General features: G+C 47.1%; 1 protein-coding gene across 5 annotated transcripts in view; it reads left to right on the top strand.

The window, feature by feature from the left end:
* The window catches only part of ZDHHC14 (zDHHC palmitoyltransferase 14), a 169,545-nt gene that overhangs the window by 10,283 nt on the left and 142,461 nt on the right, over positions 1-16,801 (top strand). Inside the window, exon 1 of one of the 5 annotated variants that reach the window (XM_075339656.1) lies at positions 919-1,097. The exons of the other annotated variants lie outside the window; for them this stretch is intronic. Coding sequence (XP_075195771.1) covers positions 1,087-1,097 — 11 coding nt within the window. The 5' untranslated portion in view covers positions 919-1,086. Of the gene's footprint in view, positions 1-918; positions 1,098-16,801 lie in introns of those variants that run through there. 5 annotated transcript variants of the gene reach the window in all.

The raw sequence follows: 16,801 nt of genomic DNA, 5'->3' as shown, positions 1-16,801 counted from the left end.
TTAACACCTTTACGACTGATGATGTACATGCACGTCATCAGCCGTGTCCTTGCCTTTAAATCCGCTGTCAAGTGACAGGAGGGATGCAGGCTCAGAATGTGAACCTGCACCTTTCCCAACACCTGACAGCTGATTTAATTGGCCATCAAGAGTCTCTAGTGGGTCCGAAATCCACCTGCGTCTGTTCACCAGTCAAATGTCGCTTTCAATTTCTGCGGTCAGCTGATGACCCCTGTGCCTGTCATCACGATCCTCCTGTGAAAGCCGGCTGTGAGCCAGCATTCATAGCAGATAGTTTTTTGGGGTTTTTTTTGGCTATACTAAGGAGTGCTGATACACTGCTCTGTATAGTACAGGCGATTGCACTAATGCAGCTTCAAGGCCCCTAGGGGGAGTATTTAAATACTGTGAAAAAATAAATAAAAAATAAATTCAAATTTCTTCCTTTTTTGTTTAAGAATACTGTACAAAAAAACACACACCATTGGTATCTGTGCGCAGAAATGTTGGCTCTATAAAAATATCTATATTCTCATGGGAGAAAAAAAATGGTTTGCACAAGTAATCTGCATCATGTGGATAGGAGCAAAAGATGTTCAAAGTAATCTTTGTGAAATGTTAAAACATTTAATTATTTTGATATAAGAATGATATTCTGGTCATCTCAGTTTGCTTGCCTGCAGTAGTTACCTGCCGCATGTAGAATGGTCAGGGTCCGTACTGCTGGCATCGCCACTTCACTACAGGGCCGTGGTGCCAGTTGTGTGGTTGTAGTATGTTTCCACTGCGGCCACTGTTGGATTGCACATGCCTGTCTCTTGTGAACAAAGGCTTGGTACTGCTGCTGAAGCGTCAGTGCCAAGCAAGGTGAGTTTCATTTAATTTTTTGTTTCCTAATATTTGCAGTTACAAAAAAAAAAATTCCACAAGCTGGTGGATAAGCCTGATGTGAATTGGTTCTATTGAAAAAGGGATAAGCTTGATGCGGATTAGCTCCACTGAATGGGGCGAGTACTCTGGAGGGCCCGTAGCAGTTAAACTGCACATCCATTGCTGAAATCATAGCGTCGGCCTCAGACTTCTGCCATGGATTTTGTGTAAGTCTGACTCTTCATCTTGCCCTTTCATGAATTGTAAAAAAAGCAGAAATTTTAGAGACCTTCTAATAGGAACTGTGTGTGTGTGTGTGTAATATAATATTTAGTGTGTATTTTATTTATATATTTTGGCTCAGTAACTGACATCTGACTAAAAGGTCTCTGTGATCAGAGCAGTATGGAGTTATTTTTCTTTGTTCTTTATGATGGTACTACTGTATTCTACGTTGACAGTTGTACTATAGTCCTGTGTAGAAAAAGTAAGCTTTTACTTTGTTGCTATAGAAACATGAATTGATTTGGGATGCCGGGTATGTGAACCAGTCCTGGGGTTTTACCTCTGAAGAAATGTCAGAAATTCCCATAGCAATTGTAGTGCACATTCATGTGAAAAGAATATGATATGCAGTGCCTCCCAATGACAGTGACATCGGCTTACCCCTGAGTACACCGCGCTAGATTAGTTTATAAAAAGACTCTGAGACCATTCATTTTGCAGTTTTGGTGTTTAATTACACAGCACCTATAGTCTGCTAATCTTGCATGAGTTGTTAACCCTCCAAAACAAACGAAAAAAAAAATAAAATCCAGCCCCCTTTATGTTCTGAAGTAGTAACACATGAAATATATGAATTTTATTCTGGCCATAATTGTAACAACCAGCAGAATGTCATGTTATACTAGACAGCATTATAATAAAAACCATGGCAGTTTTTTTTTTTTTTTGTTTTTGTTTGTTTTTTTTTCCCTAGAAGCAAAACCCCTTCCAGAAAGGTACATTTGTTGTTTGTACCGCAAAATGGTGGCAATAAAAATAATTCTTTAAAGGGACAGTATCGCGTTTTTTTTATTTTTGTATTAAAAATAGTGATTCTGAAATCAAGTATTTCTAATACAAAATGAAAATTGTAGCTTATTTACTTTTTCTGGTATTCTAATTTTACTGTATGCACTGGGGGCCATGTTGGATTTGCTGTGTGTGTAACGACAGTTACACACTCCTTTATGGCAACCCCTGTGCATAGAGAATAGTGGTCGCTATCCGACCCTATGTTTAACATTACAGTGGGTGTGTGCTGTGACCTGGATGCGCCCCATGGGTTGTCCAGATCACAGCAGAGGGAGGAGTTCAGCCGCCATCATCGTGGAGCTCACAGCGTATGCTGTTTGCTCCACTTCACCCCTGTCAACCGCCAGGATGTGTGAGTACAGGCCGCCTCCCCTCCCCTGTCCCCCGTTACCGATGACACCGCCTCCCTCCGCTTTCCTCAGCCCCCGCTACTGCCGCCCCTCGCCGTTCCCGTCTCCGCTGACACCCCATCCCTTCGCTCTCCTCAGCCCCCGCTACTGCCGCCCCTCCCCCCACCGTTACAGTCTCCGATGACACTTCCTCCCTCCGCTCTCCCCAGCCACCGCTCTGCTCGCCGCTGCTCTGTATGTGTGTGCCCTTGCCCCACTGCATGCGAGTACCGCCGCTGATGCTGTCTGCACGGCTGTGTATTATCCTCTCCTGTTTCATACTATCTGCTGAGCCGTGTATCTAATCCTCTCTTGGGTGATTCAGAGCTCAGCAGACCGCATCACCCAGGACAGGATTAGATACACAGCTCAGCAGACAGTATTTGATCCTGTCCTGGGTGATGCTGTCTGCTGAGCTGTGTATCTAATCCTGTCCTGGGTGATGCTGTGTGCATGGCCGTGTATCTAATCCTGTTCTGGGTGATGCTGTGTGCACGGCCGTGTATCTAATCCTGTCTTGGGTGATACTGTCTGCTGAGCCGTGTATCTAATCCTAGCCTGGGTGATACTGTCTGCTGAGCCGTGTATCTAATCCTAGCCTGGGTGATACTGTCTGCTGAGCCGTGTATCTAATCCTAGCCTGTGTGATAATGTCTGCTGAGCTGTGTATCTAATCCTAGCCTGTGTGATACTGTCTGCTGAGCCGTGTATCTAATCCTAGCCTGTGTGATACTGTCTGCTGAGCCGTGTATCTAATCCTAGCCTGTGTGATACTGTCTGCTGAGCCGTGTATCTAATCCTAGCCTGTGTGATACTGTCTGCTGAGCCGTGTATCTAATCCTAGCCTGTGTGATACTGTCTGCAGAGCCGTGTATCTAATCCTGTCCTGTGTGATACTCCTGCTGTCCTTGGTGACACTTTAGACATTTCTGGTCACCAACAAAATGGCTCTGCACTGTGTCCCTACATGTCATTCTCTGTTATCCTTTGTAAACACTCAGATTGGGAGGTGGAGGCGCCACCAAACACAGGAGAGCAGACTCCGCCCACTTTACTGCAAGCTGTAACGTGAGCTTTTTCCTACAGTGGGATTTCTGTAGGATTTCAGAAGCTGCTCCCCCTAGTGTTTAACAGTGGAAAATATTAAACTTTTTAATTTTTTTTTTTACATTTTTCTCAATTAAAAAAAAATATTTAAACAAAACATTAAAATAATATTACTTTACATTTTTTCAGGTATTTAATTTTTTTTTTTTTCTCTGACGATACAGTCCCTTTAAGCAAAGATCAAGCTTTAATATAGCTATGATGACTTGGAGATGTATATAAGTGTTTGGTGCCAAAATAGTTCGAGGACCAAAAGAGAGATTCTAGCCCGGTATAGTAACATTGCATAATGCTGGGATTCGTACCACTGGAACCCTCACTGATTACAAGAACGGGGCTTTACACCATTCCCTGTCTGTAGGACTGGTTGAGATGGCCAACTGCTGTACTCTGCTATTTCGTCAGTCCAATAGATAATGAATAGCGCAGTGGTACACCTGCAGGACCATCGCTCATTCAGAAACAGGCTCCAGGTCCCTGTTTTCTGGGTTAGTTCCTAGTAAGTTCTCAAGATAAGCTGTACAAAAATAGCAACACAACATTTCTGTTTTTGCCCCATTTTTCATGAGCTGAACTAAAATATCTAAAGCCACTTTCACACTGCATTCTGATCTCCGTTCAGTGGTAGCATCGACGAAACTGTCCGAACCCCCTGCAAAACTGGTTTTGGATTTATGCGGCAACAGGGCAATTGACTATAGTGGTGTAAAAGGAGTCACTTTGTACTCTGTCGGTACTCTATTTTCAGGAGTATACACTCACTGGAGACCAACACCCAAACAGTCTACTACGTCTGGGTGTCCGCCTCCAGTAAGCATATACTCCTAAAAATGGTGCATTATAGAGCACATGTAACTCCGTCTGCACCATTATAGTCAGGGGCTCCGTCAACACATAAGTCCGAATCCTGTTTTGCAGGGGGTTATGAAGGGACCACTGAACAGAGATCAGAATGCAGTGGGGAAAGCTGCTGAAGACTATTTCAATGTACAAAAAAGGCCTTTTTCTTTCAAATATTCACAAATTTCTTAATCTGTTAGTCAGCACTTCTCCTTTGCTGAGATAATCAATCCACCTCACAGGTGTGATATCAGGATACTGATTTGACTGTATGAGTATTACACACATGTGCCTTAACCTGTGCACACGTTGCGTATTTACATGCAGTAACGCTGCGATCTGCACCGCAGCGTAACTGCATGCGTCCTGCATCCCCAGTATAATCTATGAAGATTATGCAGGAGCCGTGCGCATGTGGCGTATTGGAGCGCAGCGCTTCGGCTGGTGCCCGAAGCGCGCGTTCTAAGAAGTGACATGTCACTACTTTTGTGCATATTGGTTGTAATGTCGGTCTCTCTCTCTGTCGGTCTCTGTGTCTCCCTGTCGGTCTATCTCTCTTCCCCCTCTCTCATACTCACCGACTAGCTGCACAGCTGTCACACTGCTCCGGCGGCTTCTCCTGCTTTTGAAAATGCCGGCCGCCCATTATTCAATCTCATATTCCCTGCTTCCCCCGCCCACCGACGCCTATGATTGGTTGCAGTCAGACACTCCCCCTTGCTGAGTGACAGCTGTCTCACTGCAACCAATCACAGCCGCCGGTGGGCGGGTCTATATAGTGCAGTAAAATTAAAAAAAAATGGCGTGCGGTCCCCCCCAATTCTGATACTAGCCAGGGTAAAGCCACACGGCTGAATGCTGGTATTCTCAGGATGGGGAGCCCCACGTTATGGGGCGCCCCCCAGCCTAAAATCAGCCAGCAGCCGCCCAGATTGGATGCGACAGTCCCGGGACTGTACCCGGCTCATCCAGAACTGCCCTGGTGCGGTGGCAATCTGGGTAATAAGGAGTTAATGGCAGCCTATAGCTGCCACTAAGTCCTAGTTAATCGTTGCAGGCGTCTATGAGACACCCCCAATGATTAACCTGGTGAAAGTAAATAAACACATACACCTGAAAAATCCTTTATTTGAAATAAGACAAAAAAACACCCTCTTTCACCACTTTATTAAAATCCCCAAACACCCCTCCAGGTCCGGCGTAATCCACAAGGTCCCGCGACACATCCAGCTCTGCTACATGAAGCTGACAGAGGCAGTACAACACCGCCGCTCCTGTCCACTCCATGCAGAAACTGAAGTGAGTCGCGCTGTCAGCGGGAACGTCACTGAGATAATGCCTGTGATGATGAGGGCGGTAATGTCGGGATGTGTGCGGGGATGTCGGCGGTAATGTCGGGATGTGTGCGGGGACGTCTCAGGTTACCCGCGGACTCAGGTCTTGGGTGGAGGACTTGAGCTGGCCGCGGTTAACCTGAGTGACTGCACCGGTGATCACGTGGCTCACTGCAGTCACTCAGATTTGTGGTCACAGGTGAGTCCTTCACCTGTGACCGCAAATCAAGCCGCGGCGCACGGACAGAGCCGCGATTACAATGAAGTCGGGTGAAGTTCACCCGAGTTCATTCTGATCGTGCGGCTGTCTCCCGCAACCAGCCATGTGCTCTTTTTGACATTCCGGTCCCAGTCGGCTCTGCTGCAAGTCTATGGGCATGCTGCAGAGCAGAGTGGGACTGCACTGTCAAAAATGTGCGCTCTGGATGCTTTTCCCACGGCAGAGCAAGCATCCAGAACGCATGAATTCTGCAGGAATGTGCGCACGTTGCGTTCTGCCGAATGCGTCTCAGAACGCAGCTTTTCGGCTGCGTTCTGAGATGCACATGCAGTGACTACCAATTTTCCCTGAAAATAAGACACTGTCTTAGTGCTTTTTTCAGGGCAAAAAAAAATGTCTTATTTTCAGGGGGTGTCTTATTCTCGAGGAGACATGGTTGGGGGTAAGTTTACACCCCCACAAAAAGCAGACCCCCCCCCCCATCCCAGGATCGTCATACTTACCAGCCCAGGGCGTCTGTATGGCTCCCAGATCCTTCTGTGATCTCCCATGAGGTACGCTGCATGCCTCCCCTGCGTCTGGCTGACATCAGATCTCACACACACTCACTCACACATCAGATCACACTCACACATCAGATCACACTCACTCACACACAAACAGACACACCCCTCACTTCTCCCTGTGCCCTCCGGTGGGCAGTCCCAGCAGCTGTGCTGCACGCCGTGCTCCTCTGTTGACACTCACAGATCCGATCGCATACACTCACACATCAGACAGCATACACTCACACACACGATCGCATACACTCACACACACGATCGCATACACTCACACACACGATCGCATACACTCACACACACGATCGCATACACTCACACACACTCACACACACTCACACACACTCACACACACTCACACACACTCACACACACTCACACACACTCACACACACTCACACACACTCACACACACTCACACACACTCACACACACTCACACACACTCACACACACTCACACTCTCTCTCTCACTCACACTCACACTCACACTCACACACACACACACACACACACACACACAACATCCGGAGATACCACATGCTTCCGGCCATGTGATCCTCCAGCAGGTCCTGCAAGGTCACTGCACGCACAGTATCGCCGCCGAGAAGCAAGCGATATCACTGGATGTTGTAAGTGTGTGTTGCGATCTGATGTGTGTGTGAGAGTGAGTGAGTGTGATCTGATGTATGTGTGTGTGCAGGACCTTGATGCGCTCACCTGCTCCCAGTCAGCGTCTGGTGAGTATGATCCGGGGTCTTCTTTCTTCTGTCTTCTCTCTTCTGGGGGTGCCTGCTGCCTATAATGAAGTGTCTTTAACTCTTTCACCACTGCATGACACTTCATTATTAACCGCAGCTATGTCTTATTTTCAGGGGATGTCTTATATTAAAGCATCCCTGAAAACTCCTGCTATGTCTTATTTTCGGGGGCCGTCTTATTTTCGGGGAAACACGGTATTTTACGCTGCGTAATAGAACGCAACGTGCATAGCCTTAGGCTGCAAAAAAAAGGCCCCTCTATATTGAGCATTTTTATCACACCGCACAATGCAACGGATCTCATAAGTAGAAGGACCATGCAGTTGGTATGCTGACTGCAGGAGTCTCCACCAGAGCTGTTACCCATGAATTGAATGTTCATTTCTCTACCGTAACCTGTCTCCAAAGGAGTTTCAGAGAATTTGGCAGTACATCCACCGACCTCAGACCACACCAGCCCAAGACCTCAACATCCAGCATCTTCACCTCTAAGATCGCCTGAGACCAGGCTAGCTGCTGCAACAATCTGCTTCCATAACCAAAGAGTTTCTGCACAAACTGTCAGAAACCAACCCTGGTAAGATCATCATAACTGACTTAAGTGGGCAAATGCTCACTTTCAATGGCGTCTGGCACATTGGAGACATGTTCTCTTCATGGATGAATCCTGGTTTTCACTGTACAGGGCAGATGGCAGACTGCGTGTATAGGATTGTGTGGGTGAGCAGTTTGCTGATTTCAATGTTGTGAATCGAGTGGTTATGGTGACAGTGGGGTTGTGGTATGGGCAGGTGTATGTTATGGACAATGAACACAGGTGCATTTTCTTGATGCCATATTGAATGCACAGATACTGTGATGAGATCCTGAGGCCCATTGTTGTGCCATTCATGCAAGACCATCACCTCATGTTGCAGCATAATAATGCACGGTCCCCTCCCAACACTGTAAATCTGTTCCTTTTTGGAGTGGCCTTTATTGTGGTCAGCCTGAGGCACACCTGTGCAATAATCTGTCACACCTATGAAGTGGATGGGTTATCTCTGCAAGGGAGTGATCACAAACACAGATTTAGAAAATTTCTGAACAATAAGTGAAATAGGCCTTTTGTATACATGGAAAAAGTCTTAGGCTATGTGCCCACGGGGACAGTGTCCTGCGGATATATCCGCAGGACATTCCACAGGTACTCCCAGGAAACAGCACCACAACTTTTGTCTGTTTTCATGCTGCCTAATGTCCTGCAGATATGGTGCGGGCATTCTGCATTGAGGATACAGTACCATGGCTCCGGCACTGCATCCTCAATGCAGAACAAGTGCTGCAGTGATCGGGGGAGTTCATACTTACCTCCATCATGCAGCACCTCGCTTTCCGGCAGCCGGGTCACTCTCTCAGCGTCTGCAGGAGAAGGTGGGCGGGCCTGAACTAGCTCCGGCTGTCACATGACCGGAGCTCGTGCAGGCTCCGCCCACCTCTTCCTTCCTGTACCTGGATTCACCGCGCTACTGTAGACCGGACGGAGAAAGTGACTCTGGTGAGGCAGGTAAGTATATGGGACCCTGCGGAGAAATCCGTAACAATAATTGACATGCTGCAGATTTTCCGCACGAAAATCCGCACGATTTCCGCTGTGGAAAAATCCGCAGCGTTGGCACAGCATTTCCCAAATGCCATAGAAATGGCTGGGGAGTAGCTGTGCTGCAGATTTCTGGAAAATCCGCGGCTTTTCCGCAGCGCGGGCACATAGCCTTAAGGCCCCGTCACACTAAGCAACATCGCTAGCAACATCGCTGATAACGAACAACTTTTGTGACGTTGCTAGCGATGTTGCTGTGTGTGACATCCAGCAACAACCTGGCCCCTGCTGTGAGGTCGTTGGTTGTTGCTGAATGTCCTGGGCCATTTTTTAGTTGTTGCTGTCCCGCTGTGAAGCACAGATCGCTGTGTGTGACAGCGAGACAGCAACAACTAAATGTGCAGGCAGCAGGAGCCGGCTTCTGCGGAGGCTGGTAACCACAGTAAACATCGGGTAACCAAGAAGCCCTGTCCTTGGTTACCCGATATTTACCTTTGTTACCAGCCTCCGCCGCTCTCACTGTCAGTGCCGGCTCCTGCTCTGTGCACATGTAGCTGCAGGACACATCAGGTTAATTAACCCGATGTGTGCTGTAACTAGGAGAGCAGGGAGCCAGCGCTAAGCATTGTGCGCTGCTCCCTGCTCTGTGCACGTGTAGCTGCAGTACACATCGGGTAATTAACCCGATGTGTGCTGTACTAGGAGAGCAGAGAGCCAGCGCTCAGTGTGCGCTGCTCCCTGCTCTCTGCACGTGTAGCTGCGTGAGCTGGTAACCAAGGTAAATATCGGGTTGGTTACCCGATATTTACCTTAGTTACCAAGCGCAGCATCTTCCACGCGGCGCTGGGGGCTGGTCACTGGTTGCTGATGAGCTCACCAGCAACTCGTGTAGCCACGCTCCAGCGATCCCTGCCAGGTCAGGTTGCTGGTGGGATAGCTGGAGCGTCGCAGTGTGACATCTCACCAGCAACCTCCTAGCAACTTACCAGCGATCCCTATCGTTGTTGGGATCGCTGGTAAGTTGCTTAGTGTGACGGTGCCTTTAGATTTTAGAGTTCAGCTCATTAAAAATGGGAATTAACACAAGTGTTGCGTTTTTGTATTTTTTTTTTTTTTGTTCTTTGTACTTTATGGTGAACTAAATGTTTAATGTTGTAATGATGCATTCACACTTTGTTAAATTTACAGCTTTTATGGTGTCTCTGCAATCCCTGTAGGTCAAGTTGCATATTGAAGTTTTTATGCTACGTATTCTCATTGTGCAAAAAATGCAGTGCCTTACATTTCTAGCAAAGTGTATGGGATTCATAGAAATCTCATGGCCACTGTAAGTTTTTTTTGGTTTTTTTTGCACAGAACATAAACCTGTTTAAAAATCCGTAACGTCAATTTCTCTGGCGAGTACACTGAGTTTTAGGTGCGGATTTTCCCCATAGAATTGCATCAGAAGCAGAAAATCCACAGGTAAAATAACTTATAGCTGTTTGTAGTGTTTCACTGCAGAAATGCACTAAGATTGCACTTGATCCGCAAAGGGAAAAAACTGCAATATAAAATGACAAGCTGCAGGTTAAACATCCACAACACAGGTCAATTTTTGTGCTTATATATTTGTGTATATATAAGGTGTGTGTGTATGTATAAATATATATATATATATATATATATATATATGTGTGTATATATATATATATATATATATATATATATGTGTCTGTGTATATGTGTCTGTATATATATAATATTACACAGTGGGTATGGAAAGTCTTCCGACCCCTTTAAATTTTTCTGTTTAATTGCAGCCATTTGGTAAATTCAAAAAGGTTATTTTTTTCCCTTGTTAATGTACACTCTGCACCCATCCCCCATCTTGACAGAAAAAAAACAAATGTAGAAATTTGTGCAAATTTATTAAACAAGAAAAACTGAAATATCAGATGGTTAGAAGTATTCAGACCCTTTGCCCTAGCACTCATATTTATGTTACATGCTGTCCATTTCCTTGTGATCCTCCTTAAGATGGTTCTATGTCTTCATTAGAGTACAGCTGTGTTTAATTAAACTGATAGACTGATGTGTGCCTTTCCAAATCAAGTCCTATTTAAGACCTCACAGTGCATGGCAGACCAAATGAGAATCAGGAGGTCAAAGAAACTGCCCAAGGAGCTCAAACAGAATTGTGGCAAGGCAAAGATCTGGCCAAGGTTACAAAATTTCTGCAGTACTCAAGGTTCCTAAGAGCATAGTGGCCTCCATAATCCTTAAATGTAAGAAGTTTGGGTCCACCAGCATTCATTCAAGACCTGGTCGTCCAGCCAAAGTGAGCAATGGTGGGAGAAGAGCCTTGGTGAGAGAGGTAAAGAACCACCCCAAGATCACTGTGGCTCACTGAGCTCCAGACATGCAGTAGGGGGATGGGAGAAAGTTCCACAAAGTCAACCCTCACTACAGCCCTCCACCAGTCGGGCCTTTATGGCAGAGTGGCCGGATGGAAGTTTCTCCTCAGGCAAGACATATGAAAGCCTGCATTGAGTTTGCAAAATAACACATGAAGGACTCCCAGACTATGAGAAAGAAGATTCTCTGGTCTGATTAGATGGAGAGAACTGTTTGGTGATAATTCTAAGCGGTATGTGTGGAGAAAACCAGGCACTGCTTATCACCTGCCCAATATAATCCCAACAGTGAAACATGGTAGTGGCAGCATCATGCTATGGGGGTGTTTTTCAGCTGCAGGGAAAGTATGACTCGTTGCAATTGAAGGAAAGATGAATGCGGCCAAGTACAGAGATCCTGGAAGAAAACTTCTTCCAGAGTTCTCTGCACCTCAGACTTGACTGAAGGTTCACCTTCCAACAAGACAATGTCCCGAAGCACACAGCTAAAATAACAAAGGAATGGCTTCAGGACAACTGTGACCATTCTTTACTTGCCCAGCCAGAGCCCTGACCTAAACCCAATTGAGCATCTCTGGAGAAGACCGTTCATCATCCAACCTGACGGACCTGGAGAGGACCTGCAAGGAAGAATGGCAGAGGATCCCCGAATCCAGGTGTGAAAACTTGTTGCATCATTCCCAAGAAGAGTCATGGCTGTACTAGCTCAAAAAGGGTGCTTCTACTCAATACTGAGCAAAGGGTCTGAATACTCATGACCATGTGATATTTCAGTTTTTCTTGTTTTAATTAATAAATTTGCAAAAAAATCTTTTTTTTTTTTCTGTCAAGATATGGTGGGGTGCAGAGTGTACATTAATGAGAAACGTTTTTGAATTTACCAAATGGCTGCAATGAAACAAAGTGAAAAAGTTAAAGGGGTGTGAATACTTTCTGTACCCACTGTATGTGATATACTGTATATACACACACAATGTCTTAAGATTTGTTCAAATCTGATCCATGTTGTTGCTACTGTAATGTTCAGATATTCTGCTCCCTGTATCCACATGGAGCATAGAAGCGCTCTAGCTTTTTTTTTTTTTCTGTATTTTCCCAATTCCGTGCAATGGTGGACTGGCCGTGGAGGCTATTGCTTACTGATGCCGTGTGTAAGGTGGAATGTGTGCTCCACATGTAACTCCCGAGCTGAACGCTTCTCCCTGAGTTATTAGGAGCGAGCCTTTCATGTCAGACCTCGTGGTTATTGCATGTTCTTTTGATGTTTGACTTGCTTATGTCTCTCTTGGAGCTGGAGGCAAATCCAAAAAGTTTTGTGGCCAAAGGCACCTTTATAATAAATAGGAAGTCAGTAAAAGTAAAGGCTGTAAACCTATTTATGAGGTTATTACTCCTTGCTTATTTTTTCAAAATGATTGCAGATGCCTTGTATAATTAAGAGCAATAAAGGAAATTCATGCTGAGGCTTTTACAAGATGTCCAGACTATGCTCAGAATAGACGGTTCTAGTGCTCCATGTATCTAGACAAGACTCCTTCACATAAACGATGTGACCCGCTCCCACCGGTGCCTGACAAGAGGGTTTTGCTTTATTTGTATCCTTATTTGTAGCCTATACTTGTAGCATGGTGTACACTATTTATTATATTAGTCACTATAGAGTTATACGAACATCATTTATGCAGGTCTTCTTCCGCAGAATGCACTTCCTTCCATCATTTCTGAATTGATATGCAAATTGAATATTTCCCAGAGGGGCATTGCAGCTATAAGACCCCTCACTGGCAGCCAGACTAGTTTGTCAGGTCTCCGCAAGAAGGTTTCCCTGAATTAATCTGAAAAGCCCCTAAAGAAATTACAGTGTAGCGTTCTGAATTGGAGTCCATACATAATGTGCTAATAGCAGACTGTGTGCAGTGACAAGCTGCCTTCTCCATCTTTTGAGGATTTTGCTGCTTTTCATGGCAGCACATTTTACTTGAAAAATTTTGATAGCCTGAAGTTAAAAGTTCACTGGTCAGATTTGGTCTTGGTGTCATTGACTGTTAGTATGTCACCGTCACTTGGCTATTCTGTGTAATAAGGTCTGTGTGCTGTTCAATGTAGTGACAGCTGTGTATAGAAAAGCTTCAGACTCCATAGAGGCTAGAATTCCACCATCTGCAACTCCTCTACTTGGCTACAAAGGAATTTCATCTAAAGGGTGTTGGCTCAGTCTCATATGGAGTACATCACCTTACAGCTCCATTCACAAAGCTGTGTTCTGTCCAGTTATTTTCCTTGGACCCATAGAGGTTCATTAGGCCCCTTTTACACATCATCAGTTTTTTGCCATCAGTCACAATCCGTTTTCTCGCCTGATCCGTCGCAGATTATGGAAAAACTGATGCGACAGATGCTTTAAAAACACGGATCTTCGCATCAGTTTTTCTTCATCATTCCTTATGGGAGACCCAGACCATGGGGTGTATAGCTTCTGCCTCCGGAGGACACACAAAGTACTACACTCAAACGTGTAGCTCCTCCCTCCTAGCATATACACCCCCTGGTAGCCAGTCCTAGCCAGTTTCAATGCTTTATGTTCAGGAGGTCACACACACACATGCATTCTCTGATTTTTGATTTTTGATTTTTTTGATTTCAAAGATTTGGAAGAAAAGCGGGTCCAATCTGGACTCCCGGCATGTCCCTTCTCACCCCACTGTGTCGGCGGTGCTGTTAAGGTTGATTTTACAAGGCTGGAGCCTTCACATGCCGCGCTCCTTCACCATCCTCTGAGGCTCTGGCTTGAAGTGGGAGCCATCACGGTTCTCACTGCTTTGCAGGAGACCGGTCTCCATCCGCAGCCCTTTCAGGATCCTGCCGGACGGAGCGCTCACCTCCCAGGGACCTGGCACCTGCGTCTCACAAGCTAAGTACTGAGACTTTTTTACCACAGAAAGTGGTCTTTCCAGGGGTCCCTTGTACTTTATATATTGGGGAGAGTGTGTTATATGACTGTGTTAACATTTCCGGCCGGTTCTCCAGTTTCCACTGGAGAACCGCGCCGATGGTGCCTGCACGCTGGCCGCATGTTTAAATCTAGGCCCCGGCTTCGCCTAAGGCCTAGTTTCGATTTTCACTGCCCCTGCATGTGTCATGCAGAGGGACAGTGCGGCCCCGCCCAGCGGCTGTTCAGCACAGGGAACGGACACTCCTCACTGAGGAAAGATTCCCTCCCCTGTATACCTCATTTGCCCGCTCTCAGAGTAGGCCCCGCCCCCTCTCCTCGCTCCGGTCGCAATTTTATCAGCGTTCTCAATGTCTGCATAGGCACAGAGATACCACATTGTGACAAAGGGGGCCTGGGCTGGGGGACTGGAGGGCACAGAGATGTATGTTAAACGGTCTGGCAAGCCACAACCTCCGGTTGTGCAGCTGCTTATATACTGTTTATATACTCTGCTGGGGGTCATTCTGGACAGAGCCCCCACTTCTGCAGCATGTCTCACATCAGAGCAAGGCTGCAAGGCTGTTCTTAATATGCACTGTATGTAGACTCGTACTGCCTGTACCGAGCACATAAACACAGTGGTCCCCCAGCCTGGAGGCTCATCAGACTCTGCTGAGCATGCATTAGCCCCCTTCTCAGGGCGCTTCTGCTGCTACGGCTCGCTCAGCAAAGCTCACAGAGGACTCTTCATCTGGTCTCCCTAAAATGGAGACGCAGGGTCCCCTGTCCTTCCCCGTCCCGCAGCTCTGATTCACGAGCTGACTCACAGGACGAGGAGGATGTCTTTACTAGGGGCTCGGACGCTACTTCATGTACCATGATCTGTCCGAAGGTGATGCAGATGCTAATGATTTGATTGCGTCCATTATATGTGTACTGGACCTCAATCCCCCTGTATCAGGGGAGCATCCCCCTCTGGCAGAAAGGCATCAGTATACCTTAAAGAGAACAAGGAGTGTGTTCCTTAACCACTCCAGTTTTCAGCCCACTGTGACCAAGCCCAGAGCCTGTCCTGACAGACGCTCCCAAAGCGTGGTTCTGATGACTGTTTCCCCCTTCCACTAGAGGTGGTCAAGGAGTGGGCTCATTCACCAAGGGTGGACCCTCCGGTGTCTAGCCTTTCAGCCCGGATAGTTGTATCAGTGGCTGACGGCACCTCTCTAAGGATCCCACTGTACATTAATTCTGTACTGGACCTCTATCCGCCAGTATCAGAGGAGCAACCCTCTCTGGCAAAAAGGCACCAGTTTACCTTGCCTAAGAGAACAAGGAGTGTGTTCTTTAACCACTCCAGTTTTCAGGCCACTGTGACCAAGCCCAGGGTCTGCTCTGACAAACGCTTCCCAAAGCGTGGTTCTGATGACAGTTTTCCCTTTCCACCAGAGGTGGTCAAGGAGTGGGCTCATTCACCAACGGTGGACCCTCCGGTGTTTAGACTCTCAGCCCGGACCGTTGTATCGGTGGCTGATGGCACCTCACTTAAGGTTTTGATGTCCGCCAGGTTGTCCTTCTGGCCAAATCTGTATGGAGGCGGCAGGGGCCTCGTTCTCCCCATCTTTTGCAGCAGTGCGGGCTTTCAAAGCCATCTCTGCTTCTCTAGAGGAGATGCATTCCTTCACAGGGACTCTATGCCCGAAATGGTTGCCTTAACTTCCAGACTTCAGTCTTTTCATCCTATGCCATGTCTGCCATGGTGGAGACTCTCACCGCACTGCGGTGGCCTCGGCTAATTTCCTCGCTATCCGCAGGCTCCTGTGGCTTCGAGAGTGGAAGGCAGATGCTTCTAAAGAAGTTCCTTGCTGGGCTCCCTTTTGCTGGGACCAGACTATTCGGGAACAACTGGATGAAATTATTAAGGAAGCTCTTGGCGGGAAGAGTTCTTCCATGCCACAAACCTAAACCGGGAAACCTGTCCAGGACAGGAATCAGTCGAGGTTTCGTTCCTTTCGTTCCTCCATCTGATCATTCTCTAAGCACTCGGCCTCGTCCACTAGCTCAGCCAAGGATCGTAAACCCAGCTGGCGCACGAAGCTGCGTCCTCAGAAGACCGCAGGAGCTGCTGCCACTAAGTCAGCCTCCTCCTGGCTATCTGGCCACGCCAGCAACGTCCTTGGTCGGTGGCAGGCTCTCCCACCTTGGCGACGTATGGTTTTAACACGTCTCCGATCAGTGGGTGCGGGATACCATCTCCCACGGCTACAGGATAGAATTCTATCCAGCCCGCCAAACAGATTTTTTTCTGTCAACTCCCCCCTGCTCCAAGGCCGCCGCCTTCTCACAGGCCGTGGCATTCTTGCAGGCCAATGGAGTAATTGTACCGGTTCCCGACTGGGAACGGTTCTGAGATTTCTACTTAAATCTATTCCTAGTCCCCGAAGAGGGCGGTGCCTTCCGACCTGGATCTCAAGCTTCTCAAGCATGTTCAGGTGCGGCATTTTCGCATGGAGTCTCTGCGATCAATCAATGACCCAAGGAGATTCCCTGGCATCCATCGACATCAGAGATGCCTATCTGCATGTGCCAATCGCAGTTTCACACCAGCGTTGGCTACGTTTTGCAATTGGAGTGGTCCAATTCGTGGCTCTTCCCTTGGGGTTAGCCACGGCCCCTCGAGTATTCTCAAGGTCGGGGCAGCTGTGATTGCGGTCCTGCACCTCTAGGGGTTGGCAGTGATCCT

Source organism: Anomaloglossus baeobatrachus, chromosome 3, assembly GCF_048569485.1.
Source record: "Anomaloglossus baeobatrachus isolate aAnoBae1 chromosome 3, aAnoBae1.hap1, whole genome shotgun sequence".
Classification (NCBI taxonomy): Eukaryota; Metazoa; Chordata; class Amphibia; order Anura; family Aromobatidae; genus Anomaloglossus; species Anomaloglossus baeobatrachus.
This window is presented reverse-complemented; position numbering and strand designations above follow the sequence as displayed.